The sequence below is a fragment of the Phacochoerus africanus genome, chromosome 16 (genome assembly GCF_016906955.1).
Source record: "Phacochoerus africanus isolate WHEZ1 chromosome 16, ROS_Pafr_v1, whole genome shotgun sequence".
Classification (NCBI taxonomy): Eukaryota; Metazoa; Chordata; class Mammalia; order Artiodactyla; family Suidae; genus Phacochoerus; species Phacochoerus africanus.
The window spans coordinates 49,995,757-50,015,706 of NC_062559.1; the positions used below are offsets into that span (position 1 = coordinate 49,995,757).

General features: G+C 56.7%; 1 protein-coding gene across 1 annotated transcript in view; it reads right to left on the reverse strand.

Moving 5' to 3' along the window:
- Positions 1-6,937: 6,937 nt before the first annotated feature.
- ADCY1 (adenylate cyclase 1) overlaps positions 6,938-19,950 on the reverse strand; it is an 89,178-nt gene continuing 76,165 nt past the window's right edge. The window contains exons 18-20 of the mRNA XM_047763603.1: positions 17,471-17,585; positions 14,997-15,121; positions 6,938-9,734 (exon numbers count right to left, since the gene is read on the reverse strand). Coding sequence (XP_047619559.1) covers positions 9,396-9,734; positions 14,997-15,121; positions 17,471-17,585 — 579 coding nt within the window. The 3' untranslated portion in view covers positions 6,938-9,395. The remainder of the gene's footprint in view (positions 9,735-14,996; positions 15,122-17,470; positions 17,586-19,950) is intronic.

A 19,950-nucleotide genomic window follows, 5' to 3' on the forward strand; every position in this document is an offset into this window, starting at 1 on the left:
CTGGAGGGCATGCTGGGGGTTTGCGGGCGCTGGTTCGGCTCGCGGGGGACGGGAGAGCTTTGAACCTCGCCCCCTTCGGTATCACAGGCTGTCTCCTGTCCCCGCCTCCCTCGCTCTAGAGTGGAGATCACTGCCTCACCGCTTAAAATAAGAATCCCGCCAGGAGTTCTCTGATGGCCTGGAGGGTTAAGGCTCAGCATTTTCACCTCTGTGTCCCTGGTTGCTGCTGCGTGGCGAAGGTTCAATCCCTGGCCCAAACCCACCACCACCAGCCTCCCAGGTCCAGACATGTTATGGTTATAAATACAGAGCTAGGTTTTATTCTTGGAAATGCTTTCGTTCCTCACTTTACCTAAAAATTGTTTAATTTTTTTCTTTCTAAAAACCAAAGAATGCTTTTGTTTCTAGTGCCATCCTGGGCTATAGATGTGACCTGGCTCTCCGCTGGGGTGCAGATAAAGCCTATGGCCAGGGCAGACTCAAACGGGCCCTCCACAGTCTCAGGCTGGCCTGGAACAACAGGACAGGACAGATTCCAAGGGCAGGCAAGGTTGGGGTAGGGGTGGCTCAGGGTGCAGGGAGGCTTATTCTGGAGCTCGGGATGGGTGGAGGCATTCGGGTCAGGAACTGGATGGTCCTGGAAGAGCCTGCCTTTGTGTGGTGGTTTCGAATAAAGGGCATCATGAGATTCCTCACGAGAGGGGTTAGATGCAGGCTGGGGGCTGCAGTTATTAGAGTCGTTGCTTCAAATTTCACCTGCTGATGCCCTTATAGACATAAGAATGTATTTACTGTGTAGTGTGGAAAACATTTAAGTTTTATGAGCTAATTCCCCCTTTAGAAGCTATTTAACTTGTTCGCTTTTTCCTTTTTTTATGATAATTATTAGATTTAAAAAAGTTGAGCTTTTTGTTTTAGTTGAACAATTAAGCAGCAGAAAAACTGCATACAGTTACACAATATGAAGATAAATGCTTCAGTGTAATTCCTTCCCAACTTTATTATCAAAAATAAACTGTTTTCATGAGAACTGTTTCCAAAATCTGTGTCTGATGCAAAGTGATTCAGATGTGTCATCAAGGGACTTCTGTTTTTTCATCCTTAGAAAAATTCCAATTCAAAATGAGTTCAGGGAGGAAGAAAAACAATGTAGGGCCTTTGGGGAAGCCTGTTCTTGAAAGATGGGGAATTAGAGGGTCTCATGCAAAATTACTTTATGCATGAGAACGCTTCCTAGATACTTCTGTTGCTTTTTCTTCTCAACTGAAAAACATATACAACCCGCGGTTCCCATCATGGCTTGGCGGAAACGAACCTGACCAGCATCCATGAGGACGCAGGTTCAATCCCTGGCCACACTCAGCGGGTTAAGGATTCAGCACTGCTGCGAGCTGTGGTGTAGGTCGCAGACACGGCTCGGATCTGGCATTGCTGTGGCTGTGGTGTAGGCCGGAGGCTACAGCTCTGATTTGACCCCTGGCCTGGGAACCTCCATAGGCTGCAGGTGTGGCCCTAAAAAAGCAAAAAGAAAAAAAAGGAAAATGACGGTCTCACTGCAGGGTAAGTGAAACAGGCAGGACTGTCTTTAAACTACCCACACCACCATTTGTTTTTCAACTTAAAAGGGCCACGGAGTTTAGTCAAGCAATTTTTTCTTCTTTATTTTTGTTAAATAAGATTCCAGAAAGTATAGTGCAAACACTCAGTAGAAAAGTTGCAATTAAGAAATGTACATTCACATTTAACAGTTCAGTCCATTCACTGGTTTTTGCTTTTTAAATAAAAATAGGACAAATTATTCAATTACTTGTCTCAATTTAACAATCTTGGAAAAGACTGGAAGGTGCTCTACAGTGTTCAGTTGACGTAAAAATAGACCCGTATTGATTATACAAATCTATCACGAGAGGTTCCCCAGTGATATTGAGTTGGTGTCCTTCTGGAACAGACATCTGGTTTCCGCGTCTAAAGAAGCATTCTCAGCAAGGTCTACTGATGGGAGAACGTATCACCCAGGCCCACTCTGTGCTCCCAGGCGGGACACAGAGGGACACAGGGGTTCACACAAACCCTTCTCAGACAATCAAGAAAGTCCAAGCGGGGGCTTTGGGTTTACCTTAAATGAGAGATGGTTGTAATTGTTACATTATCTCTGCTTGTGCAAGGCGGTGTGCAATCAGTGTGAAGGAGAGATGGAGGAAGGAGGTGGGGCTCTGCAGGTGTGCAGGAGATGCAAGGCTCAGGGTCCAGGATCCGCCGTGGCGGGACGCTCTGCGGCCAGCCGGCAGACGACCCGTGGTGGCCTGGGCCTGTCCCTTTGCACATGCTGCATGTGTTGGAATCCAAACGAAGTTTCACACACGGGAATCTCACAGCATGCGATGCTGAGTGCGTGTGGCTTGCGGGGCCGCAGTTTCCAACGGGGAGGAAGGCAGGACTGCAAGCCTCTCTGGGGCTGATGCCCGGGGAGCACCCTACGGGCAGGTGCAAGAGGCCGTGGAGGCTTCCTCGGGACTCCCGGAACATGGGAGTGGTCCCCTGAGACATATGCTTTGTGCCTGGGCCCAGGGTGGCGTGGGGGTTGCTGGTGGGAGGCAAGAAACGGGTTCTGGCGGCCAGCGGGCTCGCTGCCCACCGCGTGTGCGTGCGGCGGGGAGCAAGGGCCCGCAGACTCGGCCCTCCGACTGCTGGTCCTGCCCGCTGCCTGGCACGCGCTTCTGACACCCAAGAGGTGGCCAGACCTCCCAGGGTGAGTCTAGGGATTCCTCTCTGCTTAAACGTCGATTCTCTGTAAGTGACTGCCATCGGTTTCGGAACCGCCACCCTTCTGAAAATGAGCTGCTCGGAACCACAGCTCCTGGAGGGGCAGGGGACACCTGGGCTCGGGGGCTGTCGGCATCTCCCCATCATCGTGATCCCCACCACACCCTCTGCACATTCTCAGTGAGATCTGCCCTTGGGTGTCCTCCAGTCCCCAGGAAGGGACACTACACCACGTGACGAGGACATTGGCCGGCTCTGGCCAGGAGTTGGGGGCTGGCTTGGCTCCTTGTGAGGGGAGAGGCGTGTGCAGCTTGGGGGTTCCAGGGGGCCTGGATCTCTCCCTGGCTGATGTCAGAGAGGCCTTACGGGAAGAGACAGGACGACTGTGCTCCTGGCCGAGGGAGAGGCTGTTTTCTAAGACACGATGGCAGGTGGTACTGCAGACATGGCTTCAGGACAGAAAGTGTAACAAGACAGGGCGAGGTGGGCTCCTTTGGGCCCCCACTGTGTCTCTGCTGGGGATCAGCTGTTCAAGCAGAGGCAGGGCTCAGCCGCGAGCACATGCCCTGTCCTCATCTTGCCACGTGAGGCCTGGGTGAGGATGACCTTGTGCCTGGGCACATCCCTGGATGGGCTGTGGGGCAAACCCCCAGGCTGGGGACCCATCTGGCTGCTCAGAACCAACCTGCCAGGCACCCCCGCCACTTGTGCATGCACGGGCTAAGGGCGCCATCAAAACCAACACTTCACTGAGTTCATGGTTAGCTACGAGGCGCCCAAGAGAACAGACACCCAGGGGCTTGGGATGGATGGGACCCGGATGCCTCCTGGTCCTGCGCTCAGTGCTGTGCAACTTTGTCCAAGTCTGTCACCTCTCTGAGCCTCTGATTCCTCACAGACAACATGGGGCGTGTAAGCAGGCCTCCCTCTGCAGACTGTCTGGAGGAGAGCGGGCTCGAGGCCGGGAAGGCGCTCCTTGCGGTCACAGGGAAAGCCCATCAGAGTCATCTGCTCACCAAAGCCACCACGGGCCTCCCCTGCGCGTCTCAGCGTAGCTACTACTGAACCCAGGGATTTCACAAAGGAAGGAAGAACTGTGTCTACACGGACTGTCACCGGGGGGCTGAAGAAACAGAGCCGTAACAGCGAGAGGCCAGGGGCGGCCCCAGGTCGGTTTTCTGACTCCCAAGGTGTTTTTTCCAGCCAGCTGTGAACCACCCCCCGGAAGACACTGTCTGTTGTTTTGTCTTCACAACGCACAGCGCAGACTGAACCCCGACCACCAAGTGGCTCCCCAGGGAACTGGGAGGGAGATGGAGGGCCCATGGGCTCCTCCCTTCAGAATCCCTGTACCCACACCCACCTGCAGCTCTCCCCACAGGCCTCCGTGTACCCAAACCCAAACCCAACCACAAAACCAGCACGCGAACTACTCAAAATGGGACCAGTTCGGTGCCTATAGCCACCCGGGACTTCAGTGCTGAGACTGCAGAGATTAGAAGAAGGAAGGAAGGGGGAGGGGGAGGGAGGGAGGGGGGAGGGGAGGAAGAGAAAGAAAAGACGACGGAAAAGAGACTTTCTTGCTCTCCAGTAGCCGCTGGAGCCAGAGGCCCAAACACCACATGGACCCAGTGGGGGCCAGGCCACCTCTGTGTCCCGCCGCTGCTGGGTAGCTGCTGCCCTGCCCCTTCCCCCACCTCCTCCCTCCAAGGTCAAGATTTCTGGGGGAAATAGAGTCAGGGCATCAGGGACGGTCTCACCCAGTGCCCTGGGGGGCAGTCATCTCTGCCCAGTTAATTTATTCCCAATATGAATCGACCCTAATCCCAGGAACAAATAATTGATTTTAATTTTGCTTAAACCACGCGCATGCGTGCGCGCACACACACACACACACACACACACACACACACACACCCCGATTCAGATTAATCATGGCCCCTCTGGCAGAATAATTATATTTTATCTTCGGGAACAGACATATTTTCAGGGATATTAAGGAAGACGAGAGTCTGAGTCGTGACGTGGAGTCCGATTGTTTAGGGAGGTCTAGGAGGTCTAGGCCCCAGACGGGGCCGGAAAGTGAGTTTGCTAACTTTGTGAGATGGGAGAGGGAGAAGGCAGATTTCCTCACCATCACAGGACCTGCCTCTAGTCCGCATAAGCACGAGTGGGAGACAAAGGAAACTTCCCGAATCATTTCCAAAGCATCCCGTGGCTTCCCGGGGTGAAGATCCCCAGGAGCTCCCCTGTGTCCCCTCTGCCTGGGCTGTGCCCACACGGCCCCTGGCCCGCGGGAAGATCTAGGTCGGGTTCCAGCCGCTGGGGCCCATGGCTGCTTTGACGGGCCAACCTGCTGGCCACACCCACCCCTGCCCCAAGACCCCCCCGGGCCCACTCTCCTGCGCTCCTGCATTCAGCGGCTCCCTCCCACCGTCTCCTGGGCCCGGGGCCTGCCTTTGGCTCCCGGCCATCAGTGCACACAGAATCGGGGATGCCCCGTCTCACTTTGGGGGACCACTGGCTGTCAGCATCCCTGGGGAGGCCACCCCCCCCCCCAGGCCTCAGACGGGACCACCCTCAAGGTCCTGAATCCACCTTAGAAAGACCTAACCGTTCCATCCCGCACCCGGCCAAGGCAATGGGTGTCTAGCCTGGCCCTGTCTCAGGACACACGTCATGGGACAAGGGGTACTGCATTTAACAGGAGTTCCGTGGGTAATATCTATCTCTTTGTTACCCCCAGACTCAATTTGGAGGCCTCCCAACCCTCAGGCCTGGGCCCCCGGGGCCTGCCTGCTGAGCTCTGGGCCTGGCAGCCCCCAGAAGACCTTGAATCTGATTTAGACCAAGCCCCAGCCTAAAGTCTAGTGTAGACAGATGCAAATTCAAGACACCACAGGAAGAAACGTCGCGTCTTCCAGCACCCACAACAGAACCAGGGGTATCCAGTGACACAAGGGACAGCAAGCACAGACTGTCAACTTGCAAAGCAAACGGCAGCTGGGGAGGCGGGAGGTCAGGGCCCAGGGACGCTGCCCTGTCTTCCAGCTGCCACCGGCCACAGCTCACCTCTCATTTATTTCACCAAACCAAGTGTTTTGAAACCAGCTGCCTCTATGGCGTTTGGATTTGGGGGCCTTGTTTTGCTGTCGTTTTTTTCATTGACGCCGTTATAAAACCAGGGGCAAGTCAGGTTCTGGAGGGCGAGTTACACACAACCAACAGGTCTGCAGCCTTCAGAGTGGCAAGCGTGACTGCAGAGCTGTGACCCTCCCGTAAGAGTGCTGCTCGGGGCAGATCACACGAACTTGCACTTCCTGGGCTGTGGGCACACCGGCAGGGCCTGCCACGTGGGGTCCCAGTGCCTGCCGCGGGGAAGGGCCCAGACAGGGGTCCACTGCCGGGGAGGAAACCTAGCCGCACAGCCGATCGGGCCAAGCCAGCCCTTCCTTCCCAAGTGGCGGTCAAAGCAGCGACAGGGAAGACATCAAGGTCACTACTGGGATGTGGCGATACAGTGTTCCTACCAGGTGGAGACAAAGCACGGCGTCTCGGAGGCTGGCTGGACCCTGCCTCAGCCTGCACATCCGCCAGGGATGAGGGGTGTCAGCGCCCCCCTCCCCGGTGCCCTTCAATTTGGGGAAACTTGGACACCTGGCTTGTCTGCTTTGGACCAGACCTGCCTCTACAGTTTAGTTAGTGTTATTGCTTCTAATGATAGAAGGTATCGGAAGCCCCGGTGGCTTTGGAGTCTGATAAACACGGCAGGCTCGGGGTGGGGGTCAGGGGCCCGGGTCTGGGGAGCGGGGTCCTGGAGACCCCGGAGCCGACCAGCCCAGGGTAGGGGCCACGGAATCACGGGGACATTCGGGGCTGCGTGCGAGTCTACTGAGGTTGGGTCCAAAAGGCGTGCGAGGGTCGGAAGGGGACACACGGACAGGGTCATTCCAGAGGGGAGCAGCCCCGCCAGGCAGGGCGCGATGCATCTGGAAGCTCACGCATCAGCTGATGTGAGCTGTTCACACGGCGCGTCGGGCTCACCTTCCTTTGGTCGGAAGGGAAGGGCAGCCCCTGTAACCGGTGCGCTATTTACACAGCATCTTAAAATAAAGAATTTAGAGAGAATTCTACGCGGAAGGCTCTAACATTTGTACACGAATATTGTACACGGTTAAAAATAAATAAGGCAAATATCATACAGTCTTATCACAAATAAAAAGGACGTCGTTGGCCAAACCCCAAGGAACGCTATGGCTGACGGGCCCCTGTGCCCACAGGAAGCAGGCAGGGTTTGGAACTGCTGATGATGGAAGAGGTGCTGCTTGTCAAAGGGGAGGCCTCGCCGCCGTCTCAAAGCAGCCGAGGCCCCGATGGCTTCCCGCGGCCACGGGGACAGCAGGCCACACGTCCCACGGCTTTGCCAGCGCACACGGAGGGTCCCGCGGCTCTGTGGACCCGAGCACGGCGGGGCTGGGCTCTCACCCCAGGGCTCAGGTCCATCCGGCTCTGGTTGGTGTGAATTCAGCGCCCGTGGCCGTGGGAGTGGCGACCCGCCTCCTCGCTGGCTGATGGCTAGGGCGTCCTCCCCTCCACCGGCCGCGGCCCCTCATCTTTAAACAGCAACTTCGTGCTTTGAATCTTCCTGAAGGCCCTGCCTGCCCCATCCACTTCTAAGGGGCCACGTGGTCACACTGAGCCCACATAGCTGGCCCAGAACCCAGTCTCCAGCTCACAGCCCCGGCCCTGACTGGCCCCAGCAGAGCTGCCCTGGCCGTGTGACACGGCATCCATGTGACACAGCATGTTCACAGGCTCGTGGGCCACCACGCTGTCCACCCCCTCCTGCTCCGCCCTGGGGTAGAAGCTCGGCCGTGACAAGCAGGCGGGGCAGCAAGGCCCTGGCCCGGGTCTCAGCCCCCAGGAGCAGGTGGGCACAGACATGGGCACCTGCACCGGCCACCTGTCCACTGGGCGCTGGAGATGACCCAGTTTCCTTCCCCGGAGGGAATGACTCCCCGTCTGTAAGGGCGAAGGGCAATTCGGCCGCTCATTCAGGGCCCGTCAGAGGAAAGACACAGTCCACCTGCCCATCTCCATCACTGGCCTGTCCACACACAGCCAGGTGGCCAACGCTGCCGGCTGTACACACACAGCAACAAGTCACACACCCACACTAGGGGCGGCCCCGGGGACACCGCCAGCCACCCCCATGGGGCTCAGTCCAGAGTGAGCCCCTGTTCTAATCCTGAAAAATCAGGACCCTCAGTGGCGACGGGGTGGGGTGGGGGGGAAGCCCCTGAGGAGCAGTGACACCTGGGACCCCCAGGGCTCTGGCTCGACAGAGCAGATCCCCTGCAACCCTAGGCACCCCGCAATCAGCTGCTGTGGGACCTGTGGGTCTGGGGACAGCATCCCCCTACTGACTGGCCCAGCCAGAACCTTCCTTCCAGTTTCAAGCTGCTCTCCTTCCTGGAGTCAAGAGCTGAGGTCTCCACGTCCAGCTATGTCTGGCCAGTCCTCTCCCACTGGCCCCCCCGGACCCCTGCCCGCCAACAGCTCATCCCAGTCTCACCCTTCATCGCCATGGCGACCACGGAGAAGCAGGAGATACCCAGACTTGTACAGAATGACTTGCAGTCACTTTCCCTGCAAACTGGAGCAGGGACATCTGTACTTATAGCCAGAAACTAACACCAAGATTCCATGTCCAGGGGACCGGCTCTGCCAGAGAAACACCTTTCATCCAGGAAGCTTCTCACGTTGTGAGGTTCCCTGGTCTTCAAAATCAACAAAGCCTTGCACTGTTGTTCAAGAACCCGAGATGCCACAGCAGAGAGGTGAGAAATAACAGCAACTGCCTTCTCTGCTTTGAACAAACACAGTGACTTGGGCAGAAAAGGGAATGTCCAGGTTTCACGGAGCCGATACCCTCAGGTGGGGCAAGTGGAGGACACACAGGCAGAAAAGGATCTATGCTGGTTCAGAGATGTGGCTGCAGAGCCTCCAAGAATTCCAGAAGACCTGCCTCTGGCTCTTAGCGAAAAAACAGTCTTGAAGAAAGCCAGTGGCCACCCCCATCCCTGCTATGGAACAGGAGCGTCTCAATTCTTCCCAAACTGTCTGTCTAAGGCCTGTCCAGCTCTGACCCTGCCGAGAGAGTCCTGACTCCCACTCCAGCTCCACAGGCCACTGCCCAGAGCTGGAGCCGCCTCCACAGGACCCCTGCTGGGCTGACGCCAATCCGTCTCAGGGCACACTCGAGGGGGGGTGCCCCGGTCCCTCTGCCAGCCAGATTCCAGGGCTCTTGCTGTAGCCTGCAGCCCTGGCAGATGTCCTGAAGGTCCGGCCTCCTGATGCTGACCCAGGCAGCCTCCTTCTGCCGCCCAGGAGAGGCGGGAGCAAGCAGAGTCGCCGTGAAAGCCTCGGCGTCCACACAATTAGGTTCTCCCCTCACCCAAGTCACTGCCGAGAGGCTTCGGCCCATGCCTGGACAGTGCCCTTTCTCTAGCCTGGCCACTGGCTCCCGGCCCTGCTCTGCTGGTGGGGCTGGTCCCTGGGGGAGCCCCCCAGGGCCCCCCACACCCCCAAGCATTCATGCCTTGTGCCCCCAGTGGCCCATGGGAGCTCCGCTAAGCCTCCTTTCCAGCCGCTCTGGGGGGCAGGTGCTGGCCTGGGGGGCAGGGGACGACCCCCGCGCCCTGCAGAGCCCCCAGCCCGGCTCTGACAGGGAGGCCGGCTGCTGGGGGCACGGGGGGGTGGCCCGTGGCCGGTCTGGCCTGGAGGCCGGCTCTTCCGAAGGGAAACATTTTCCGCTCTGAGTTCAGGGACCTGGCTTGGGAGCCGTTTCCATCGGTCCTGCCTTCCAGGAAGTATGTCAGCATCTCACCCTTGCCCTTGACGCTGACTTTGCCTCGGCACACAAAGCGGTACGTGCCCCGTCGCAGCAGCCGGTGAACTTCCTCGGTCACCTGCAGCAGAGAAACATGGCATCACGCTTGGTCAGGGGGGAGCCCAAGGAAGGGCCCCTCCTCTCCCCACACTGCTCCCCCAGACCAGGACCTGCCCCCCGATGGCCTGGCCTCCGGCCTCCCTAGCTTAGCCTGGAAGCGGAGTCCTCTGCTCCGCCGATGGTCACTCTGGTGTCATCCTGCAAACAGAGCAGGGGACTCGGAGGGGCCCTAACGGGGTCCTGGACAAGCAGGAGAGGAGTGTCTGCCATGAGAAGTGCCCAGAGTGGACAGGAAGCTGGACAGGGCCCATGCGGAGCCAGCTCCAGGAGCTGGGGTGTGAGTTCCATGGTCACCCCACGCTCTAGCCAGATGCCTGGACATGGAGCTCCAGCTGTGGACAGAGAGAGGCAGGGCCAGTCCCCTGGGCCAGGGCTCTCGGCGCCCAAGGTAGCCTCAGGTGTCTTTGAGAAGCAGCAGGTAGCCCTCGGGGCCCAGGTGAGGTGACTGTGGGCCTGCCAGGGCCCCCTGGGGCTTCCGTGGACCAAATCGTGGCAGCCACTAGCCCAGAAAGGGCGGTGGGCACGTTTCCCCAGTGACAACAGGGACAAGACTTAACGGCCCTGATTCTCAGGTTCTCAGCCAATAGCTGAGCCAGAAGACTTCCTGCCTCACGAAGTTATAGAAGCGGTGAGAGAAGAGCAGTGCTGCAAACCGAAGAGGACGCGACGGTTGGGCGTCTCCGGGCCTCACGCCGAAGGCCTCTGTCCTCCCGGCCTCCCAGCTGCTGCTCCTCCGCAACTCGCCCCTCCTCGCCGTCACCCATCACTGGCATCTTTAGTTAAAATGATGCAGCCCATTCCCAGAGCCCCAGGTCTCGTTCCGGGGTGTCGGCCCCCAGCAGCACTGGGCAGACGGCTCTCTTTCCCGCTGCCTGGGCTGGAACCTGCCTTTGGCCCGCGTGGCTCCACACTTGCTAAGCGTCAGCCTGCCTCGCGCAGGCCCACCACCCAGCGCCCTCTCTGGACAGTAAGGGCCCCACGCGAGGGACCTGGTCGGCCTTGCCACGCCTCATCAGGGCGTCTGGTACCCTCCTAAGTGCTCACTGAACTGAAGGAGGAAGGGAGGAAGGGAAGGAGAGACCCAAGCGCTGCCTTAACCCCGCCTGGGGCAGCTCAGGAAGCAAAAATAAGCACAGACTCTCAGCACCTGCCCAGCTCCAGGGACAGGGAAATCCGCCAAGGGTTCAAAAGCACTGGGATGGGGCCCTCAGCTCCCCTCACAGGAAAAACACAACCACTGCCTGATCCAGTGTAGACAGGAGGGGTTGGAACCAAGAATGCCCAATCCACAGAAATGGTCAAGGAGGTAGCATCCCCCTTAGTTAACGGACTCCGACAATGTCTGTTCATCAGCAAGGAAGCGGCTGGTGCGCACACAGGGGGGCTGGGGGCTGCTCGGCGTTCTGGAGAAGGTTCCGTGGCTCCTCGCCAGGGCTGCTGCCACCCACCCACCGGGACGGAGAAGGACCCTCACCAAGTCCACCCCATCTCTCGGCCTCGGGAGCCGGTCAGGTGGCCCCTCTCAGACCTTGGAAATGAGAAGAATGCCGTCCGCTTACAAGAAGCGTATCCAGACCGTGACTGCTACCTTCACAAAAACCCAGCGTCAAGAAACAGGGCCAGTGCCGCAACTCCCAGGGCGCTGGCCGGTTGGTGGCCCCAACGCTGCCGAAGACCCCGACCCAAGGCCGCTGGGGCCAGGGCCACATGGCCTCACTCGGGTCCCCAGCAGGACTCTGAGCACCCCCAAAGGCCCTTGAGGAAGTGAGCCACAGATTGGCCGGTGACACAGAGGAGACGCCATTGCCACAAAGGTCACCACTCAGATGCCAGGGGGCGAAATGCAGTGTGATGAAAGCTGCACTTTGCGCTGTCCTTTCACAGCTGAAGCCATAACTCATCCGTCCCAAGAGTCCTGGGCTCCTGAGAACCTGACGTCCAGCTGGAGCCTCGGGACACACACTGACACAGCCTCTGAGTCCCAGTCGCGTGGTGAGCTAGCTCCTTCCACTGCTTTCCTCTGCTTCAGGAAGAGTCAGAGGTCATAAAACACCCATTCGTTGCACAAAGAAACGCTGGAGGTCACGTTGACCCCCCCACCCACCCCCCCACACGGCCCCACACTCAGGAAAGCCAGGGCCCGGGTGTCCTTCGGGGCTGCCTAGGAGCTGGGGGTGCATGCCCCCCGCCCCATGCACCCCTCAGCCCTGAGATTCGAGCCAGGAAGTCCCAGGCTGGGAATCAATCAGGACGGTGCAGGATGCTACCACAGTGGGTCCTGGAGAGGGTCCAGGTCAGGTGATCAGACACGTGGTCCCCAAGAAGCCCGATTCCTGGCCCTCCGCCTGGGGACCCCTGTGTCCCCACAGAGGCGAGCTGGGAACCCTTCCCAGAGGTCTCGGTGAGGCCCCGCCAGCGGGGACGACACGCCCTGCAGCCACGTCAACCTCAGTGTCCACGAGAGAGAGGGCTGGGCCCCACGGAGGCATTTCCAGGGATGCACCTGCTTGGCCCCCACGTGGATGGCCAAGGTGGAATCTGGGTATCGGGACAGTCAAGCTGCCCTTGGCCGCCTTGCTCCTCAAAAGATGGGGCCCAGGACCTCCCGGGGCTTCGGTCTGCACAGAGCCCTCTTGTCTGCATCTCCTGGGACTGCAGGGGGGCTCCTTTTTTGGAATTTTGACACAGAAGCAAGAAGGCTCCCAGCAGAGCACCGACAAAAGAGAATTCCATTCCGGCAGGTGATAGCTGATTAGATATTATCCTCAGGAAAAAGTGACCGCTTCTTTTTTTTTTTTTTTTTTCCTTTTTAGGGCTGCACCTGCAGATATGGAAGTTCTCAGGCCAAGGGTGGAATCGGAGCTGTCGCTGCCGGCCTTCACCACAGCCACAGCAATGCGGGATCTGAGCCACATCTGTGACCTACGCTGCAGCTCACGGCAACGCCCGCTGAGCGAGGCCAGGGATCGAACCCGCATTCTCATAGAGACAGTGCTGGGTCCTTCACGGGCTGAACCACAGTGGGAACTCCAGGACACCTCTTCACAAAACGTTGTCATTAACATCTGAGTCTCTCGGTCGCTTCTTCAAGGAAAGCACCCCAGGTCTCACTAGGACTGGCAAAGGGACGGGTCCTCTCCTGAGCCGTGACCAAGAACCCCTAAAAGGACCACCCAACAGTGGAGCATAACTGTTTCTCCCTTAAAACAGGGAAGAGGAGCGCGACAGGCTGGAGGGGAAGCTCCTCTGGCCAGGGGGTGGGGGGGTCGCGTGGCCAGGCCAGGTCACGTGGGCTGCCCCACGGAGGGAAGGCTGCTGTTACCAGGCCGGCAAACACGAGCAGAGCCCCGCTTTTGCCCTGCCCTGTCCCAAGGGTATGGGTGCGGACATCCAAGTGGAAAGGAGGGGCCTGGGCTGCAAAGACCTCCCTTGAGGAGGGTGCTCTCCGGATGTCCATGCGGGGCCGGGGGTGCAGAGCCAAGGCAGGGCACTCGGCCCCGCGAGGAGTCCAGACGCAGGCGGGCCAGGTAGCCCAGCAGCTGGGGGTGGGGGGGCTCGACGGTGTGGTGGAGGCCCTGACGAGGCAGAAAGCGCTCAGAGGAGGCTGGGGGAACAAGACGGTTCTGAGCAGAAGAGTGGCGGACTCAGATCCGATTTCAGAATCTTAGAAATGGATGTTGGTGCCATTCAGCAGCTGGGCTGGAGAGTGGAGGGGGCTCCTGCCAGGCCCCCCAGGGGCAGCACCAACTCCTCGGGAAGGCTCTGAGAAACCTGCTGAAAGATCCCATTAGAAAAGGAACAGTGGGAGTTCCCATTGTGGCTCAGCCGGTGAAGAACCTGACTAGTACCCATGAGGACACAGGTTCGACCCCTGGCCTCGCTCAGGGGGCTAATGATCTGGCGTTGCCATGAGCTGCAGCATAGGCCGCAGACTCGGCTCAGATCTGGTGTTGCTGTGGCTGTGGTGTTGGCTCCAGCCGCAGCTCCTATTCCCCCCTGGCCTGGGAACTTTCATATGCTGCAGGTGTGGCTCTAAAAAATAGAGCAGTGTCCTGGGTTCTGGGATGGACAATGTGGACACACTTGGCACCACAGAGCAGTGCACTTAAAAACAGCTGAGACAGGAGCTCCCTGGTAGCTCAGTAGGTTAAGGAACTGGCATTGTCCCTGCTGTGGCGCAGGTTTGATCCCTGGCCCAGGGACTTCTGCAAGCCGCAGATGCAGCCAAAAGGGGGAAAAAGGAGAGGGGAGAGCTAAGATGGTCCATTTTCCATTATGTGTATTTCACCACAAGAGAGGTTTCTCCCCAGGTCTGCTGGGTGGAGAGCCCACCTATGTTCTAAGCAGCAGGAGAGCTCCAGGAAGATTCTGGGCTGCCTGTCTTTTAAGCAGGTGCTAAAGGACCCACCAAGGTACCTGACCCAGTGTTAGTGCCCAACGAACGCTGGGCAGGGGCTGCGGGAACGAAACAGGCACGACGAGGGAGGGACCCAGGCTGGCAACTTCCTCCGGGACTGCGTCTGCAGGGGCCGCACCCTGGTGCCTCCATCAAAACCTGCGGTGAATGCACGTGTCTGACAGGGTCTACGGAGGATGCAGTGAGCCTCTGGGATGGGGCACAAAGGCTGGCACTGTCTGCAAGGTAGTGAGCCACTGCTGGGCGCCCAGTCATCAGATGCCACTGCCCCAAGGCCAGGCCGCAGCAGGCCCTGCTCACCCAGCGCCGCCTTCGCTGCCCTGTCCCCCCCTCCCCTCGGGTCCCCAGGGGTCCGCCACGTCCAGGTTCCAGCTAAGCACCCTTGCACGTTTGTTCCAGGAGCAGAACCACACTCCCGCAGCCCAGGGAGAGTTGGTCACTGTCTTCTAAACCTTCGGTGCCAGCTGGTGTCACGGCACCAGCTTTCATCCCAAGTGAGCCACCCGCGGGTGTACAAGTCAGGTGGTCGCATGGCACCCACCCTTCGAATGGTGAGGCAGCGCCTTCCCCTCTAGGGAGCCGTCACTCACCATCCCCAGCTGTCGCTGCCACTCAGCAGCCTGACTCTGCACAGGGCCACCTAGGGGCCAAGCCCCAAGCCTGCAGACACACAGCCACGCAGCTGGGTGTCCCCACCCGGAAGAGGCAGACAGGGCAGGAAGGACACAGCGCTTGCCTCTTCCGCCTCCGTCTCCCGCCTGCAGGATGGGCACCTGTGCCTTGGGGACCTGGCAGCGCACTGACCTGGATTCTGCCCTGGACGCCGGTGCTGTCCATCCGACTGGCCACGTTGACGGTGTTTCCCCAAATGTCGTACTGCGGCCTGCGGGCCCCGATCACCCCGGCCACCACGGGGCCAACGTTAATGCCTAGGAAACATTCCCAGCGCGGCGTTAGTGGGGCGGCTTCTGAAGGGAGGAGCTGCCCTTGGTGAGGTCAGGGATTTCTGGGTCCCTGAGCACAGTCCCCTCCCTAAAGCAGGGACTCCCCCCACTCCCCCAATCTCAGCTCCCAGCCTCTGCTGGCACATCACACAGTCAGGAAGCAGTCCTGATCTGGGGGAAAAAAATCCTACTTCTGGAATAGCGACCCAATGCTGAGTCCTGCTGCTAAGAAGGCTGACCTCTCAGTCTGTGGGGCCACAGTGTGTGACCCCACCCCTAGCTCCCTCTTCCAGAAAGGGCAGTAGGTCCCATAATCCCAGGCAGGGATCCCTCAGCTCTTTGGGGTGTGAGGCCCAGAACTAAGGATTTCAGGATGCTCGGAAGGAGCGTGGAGGTCCCCTTCCCTTCCCTTTATGTGGCTCAGGGTCCAAGCGGCCTGCAAGTGACACAGGCCCAGGGGCCCCACGGTGGCCCCACGGCCGTGCCTGGGCTGGCACCACATCCGACCGTCTGCCTCCATACCGCAGCATCAGTTGTGCTGAGCTTAGCCAAGCACATTCATTATGTTCCGGACACGGGCCCAGTCAATCCCCCCGAAGCCTGGGCAGCGGGCACCAGGGTCTTTAGGAGAAGCGTGGGGGGCAGAACTGGATGGCGAGACCTGGGAGCCTCAGGCTAAGTGGATGTGGGGATGCAGGAGGGCCCTTGAGAGCTGGGGGAACACAGAGAGCCCCACCACCACCAAGAATACCGTAGTCCACGTGGACCAAACTGAGCCAGTGTCCAGCCTCCGAGTGACCAGGCACCCAGGCCCAGAGGCCCAACTGGCCTATGGGCTCTCAGTGGGGGGGTAAGAAACCGCATCTCCCTGGGTCCATCTAAACCTCTCCACATCTATTAATCCGAACCCACAGCTCCGGAGGAGAAGGGAATGCTGGGGATGAGATGCAGAGGGCACCCAGCACCGCCCGCAGGCGGGGCACCAGGGCTGAGTTAGCGCTCGTGTTTAAAGGTATCCGAACTCCACACGCTCTGGCAGACACCTGCAGCCACCCTCACACTCACTCAGCTTCTCTTCCTAGGGCCGCCAGACGTTTGAATTATGAAACAAGCATGTGTGCAGATTAACTGCATTCCGGACTAGGAGGAGAGGGGTGGAGGCAGGAGGGAGGAGGAAAGGAGGAAAGAAGGAACTCAGACGTCTCTAGGGAGTTCGCTCTTGGCCCAGCAGGTTAAGGATCCCGCATTGTCACTGCAGCAGCTCGGGTCGCTGCTGTGGCGCAGGTTCAATCCCTGGCCCAGGAACCTTTGCATGCCACGAGCACAGCGAAAAAAGGAAGAAAAAAAAATAGACTGTGGAGATGGTGAGGGGGAAAAGGGCAGCTGCTTGTGGGACTGAAGATCTAAAACGGCAAATATTTCAAGAGGAGACAAAAAAATTTAGATTTTTTTTCTGTGGACACTAATTTTAAAATGTTGATAGCTAAAATTAAAAAAAAAAAAACCCTCATAAATCTCTAGTCTATATCCTGAACTAGTAAAGAATTTTCTGGTAAACTATCTTTATCCCAGAAAAAAAAGTGAGTTTAGGAGTGCCTGTTGTGGCTCAGCTGATTAAGAACCTGACATAGTATCCATGAGGATGCAAGTTCAATCCCTGGCCTCGCTCAGTGGGTTGGGGACCCAGCGTTGCCGTGAGCTATGGTGTAGGTCGCAGATGTGGCTCAGATCCTGCGTTGCTGCGGCTGTGGCATAGGCCGGAAGTGGCAGCTCTGATTCACTCCCTACCCTGGGAATTTCCATATGCTGCGGTTGCGGCCCTTAAAAAAAGGGGGGAGTTTAAGACCTAAAAAAAACCCCAAAAACCCTGCAGTTTGAAAAGAACTTAGACCCCAGATGGTTCCCCTCCCCACTGACAGGCGACGGAAGGGAGCCCAGGAGGACAAAGCCTTAGTCTGTACAGCTGGCCTCCTGCACACCCAAGGCCCCCGTGTTTCAGGACTGCAAACGAGGACATGGGGCCTCTCCCCCCAGCTTAGTGTGGGCCCAGAGCACACTCATCAAGATTAGATCAAGATTCCGCATGCATTTCATGAGTCAGACAACTCGTCAGGTCCTAAGTCACTGGTTGGCACACTCAGCTGCCCCTAAGCTGGTAGGCACGCCCAGCTGTCCCTGCATCCCAGGGTCTCCTCTGGGTGGCGCCATCCTCCTTCTGGTGAGACAAGGGAGCTTGGATCCCCGCTTCTACGGGGAGGGGGAGGGCCACCAGCTCCCGGCAGGTGCGGGAAGAGGGCACGGATCCAAGGGATGGGACGGCTGGCAGTCACGTACCCACGCGGAGCACGAAGTCGTTGTAAGACTGGTAGTTGATCTCATCCAAGACATCAAACATCTCAATGGCAAAGTCCGCCAACGTGCTGAGATGGGAGGAGATGCATTTCTTAGCCTGGAAGGGAGCAGACACGGTTTATTAGGCTGGAGGGGTGCAAGGGCAGAGGGGGCCAGGACACGCAGCCGTCACTGGGGCTGCAGAGGGGAAGAGTCTGTACCCCTGCTGGGATCAGGGACTTGACCCCCAGATCAACCACGCAGCAGCCCGCTGGCTGGGACTGGGGCTGGGGGCTGGCTGGGTGGTTTTCATCAGGGACTGCCTGGCACCCTACAGCTGCCCTGGGCGGTGCTTGGCATCCCATTCTATGGGCAGCAGACCAAGACAGAGGTGGAATATTACCGCCCAACGCGGAGACTGAGGCCGCTGGAGCCCAGGCAGAGCCCTTCCGCATGAATGGCGTGGGAGGAACCCCTGCAGTGGTAGACCAGATGTCCTACTCCAGTTCCGACAGTGTTGTCGCTCGTTTGCTCCAAGTGAGCAAAGCAGGGTGAGCATCGTGGGTGTGAGTGTGCGCTCACTGCGGGAAGGAGGTCCTGCCCCCCTCCTCACACAGGTCCATCTCTTCCCCTGCGTTGTGCGGAAAGATGCCCTCTTTTGTGAAACAACAACAGTAATTTTTTTTTCTTTTTTTTTAATGATTCAAGCTTCCTCATTTTTCTCTTTTTAGAGATATTTTCACAGTTCCCAAAGTTATGGAACTAATGCTTTAAAAACTTAACTGATGATTTTAAATAATCATTTTAGATTTACTTGTAAATGAACAGCTAAGTATAGAGAGGTCCCATGTTCTAGCCCGCGCCCCTCGCCCCCCCCCCCCACACACACACACAGAAAGTTTGTCCTCTTGTTAATATCTTGCTTGGGGTATGGAGCGCTTGTGACCATTGCTGAAGCTACAGTGATTCATCATTAACTAAAATCCAGTTTACAGGAGGGTTCACTCTATGTGCTATGTGGTCTCTGGGCTTTGACAAAGGCAGAGTTTCATGTGTCCGCAGTTTCAGCAGCGTATAGGAACATTTCACTGTCCTTCAAACCCCTAGTAGTTTTCTGTTTCGGAAGGTTATTAATTACTGATTCAATTACTTCAATGGACATAAGCCTATCCAGAGTATCTACTTCTTATACAAATTTTGGCAGATTAAGTCTTTTAAAGAATCGGTCCAGGAGTTCCCGTCATGGTGCAGTGGTTAACGAATCCGACTAGGAACCATGAAGTTGCGGGTTCGGTCCCTGGCCTTGCTCAGTGGGTTAATGATCCGGCGTTGCCGTGAGCTGTGGTGTAGGTTGCAGATGCGGCTCGGATCCTGCGTTGCTGTGGCTCTGGCATAGGCCGGTGGCTACAGCTCCGATTGGACCCCTAGCCTGGGAACCTCCATATGCCACGGGAGCGGCCCAAGAAATAGCAAAAAGACGAAAAAAAAAAAAAAAATCCGTCCATTCCACCTAAGCTATCAAATTGGGGGGCATATCATTGTATTTTTTTAAATACAAATTGAAAAGAGTAACTTCTAAATATTTTATTTTCTCATCGCTCATAATTAATATACAGAGATAAAACAGAAATTTGTATGCCGATTTTGTATCCAGCAAGTTTGGTAAAGGCACTTAAAAATTCTAGTAGTTTTCATATTTTAGCACTGAGTATCCTTAAGACACAAGCAAAATATGAAAATGATGGTTTCGTTCCTACTTTTGCAAAATACATAAAATCTTCCATTTACTTTTCTTCTCTTATTCGACTGGCTAGGACCCCAGTGAAGTATCATGGAGTTGTCTAAAATAGACTTCAATATTTTTTAATGTCCATTGGTTTAGTGAAATGACCCCTCCTTCATTTCTAATATTAATAACTGGTGACTCTTCCCTTTTTTCTTGGCTAGTAATGGCTAGAGATTATCAATTTTATTGATCTTTTCAAAAAGCCTACTTTTGGTTTTATCAATTTTCTTAGTTTTCTCGTCTCTGATTTCATTGATTTGGGCTCCGACTTTTATTATTTTTTCTTCTCTTGCTTCAGGTTTGCATTACTCCCTTTTCTCTACTTTTCTAAGGTGGAAGCTTCGATTATTTATTGTGAATTGGTCTTTTTCAATGTACAAATTCAATGATATTAATTTCTCTAAGCACTGTTTTTTTTGTATCCCCCAAATTTTGATAAGTTGTATTTTCATTTTTATTTAGTTCAAAATATTTTTCAACTTCTCTTGAGATTTCTTCTTTGTCCCATGTGTCATTTAGAAGTGTTTCGTGGGAGTTCCTGTGGTGGCACAGTGGTCATGAACCCGACTAGTATCCATGAGGATGTGGGTTCAATCCCTGGCTTTGCTCAATGGGTTAAGGATCCAGAGTTGCCATGAGCTCTGCTGTAGGTTGCAGACAGGTCTTGGATCCGGTGTTGCTGTTGCTGTGGCATAGG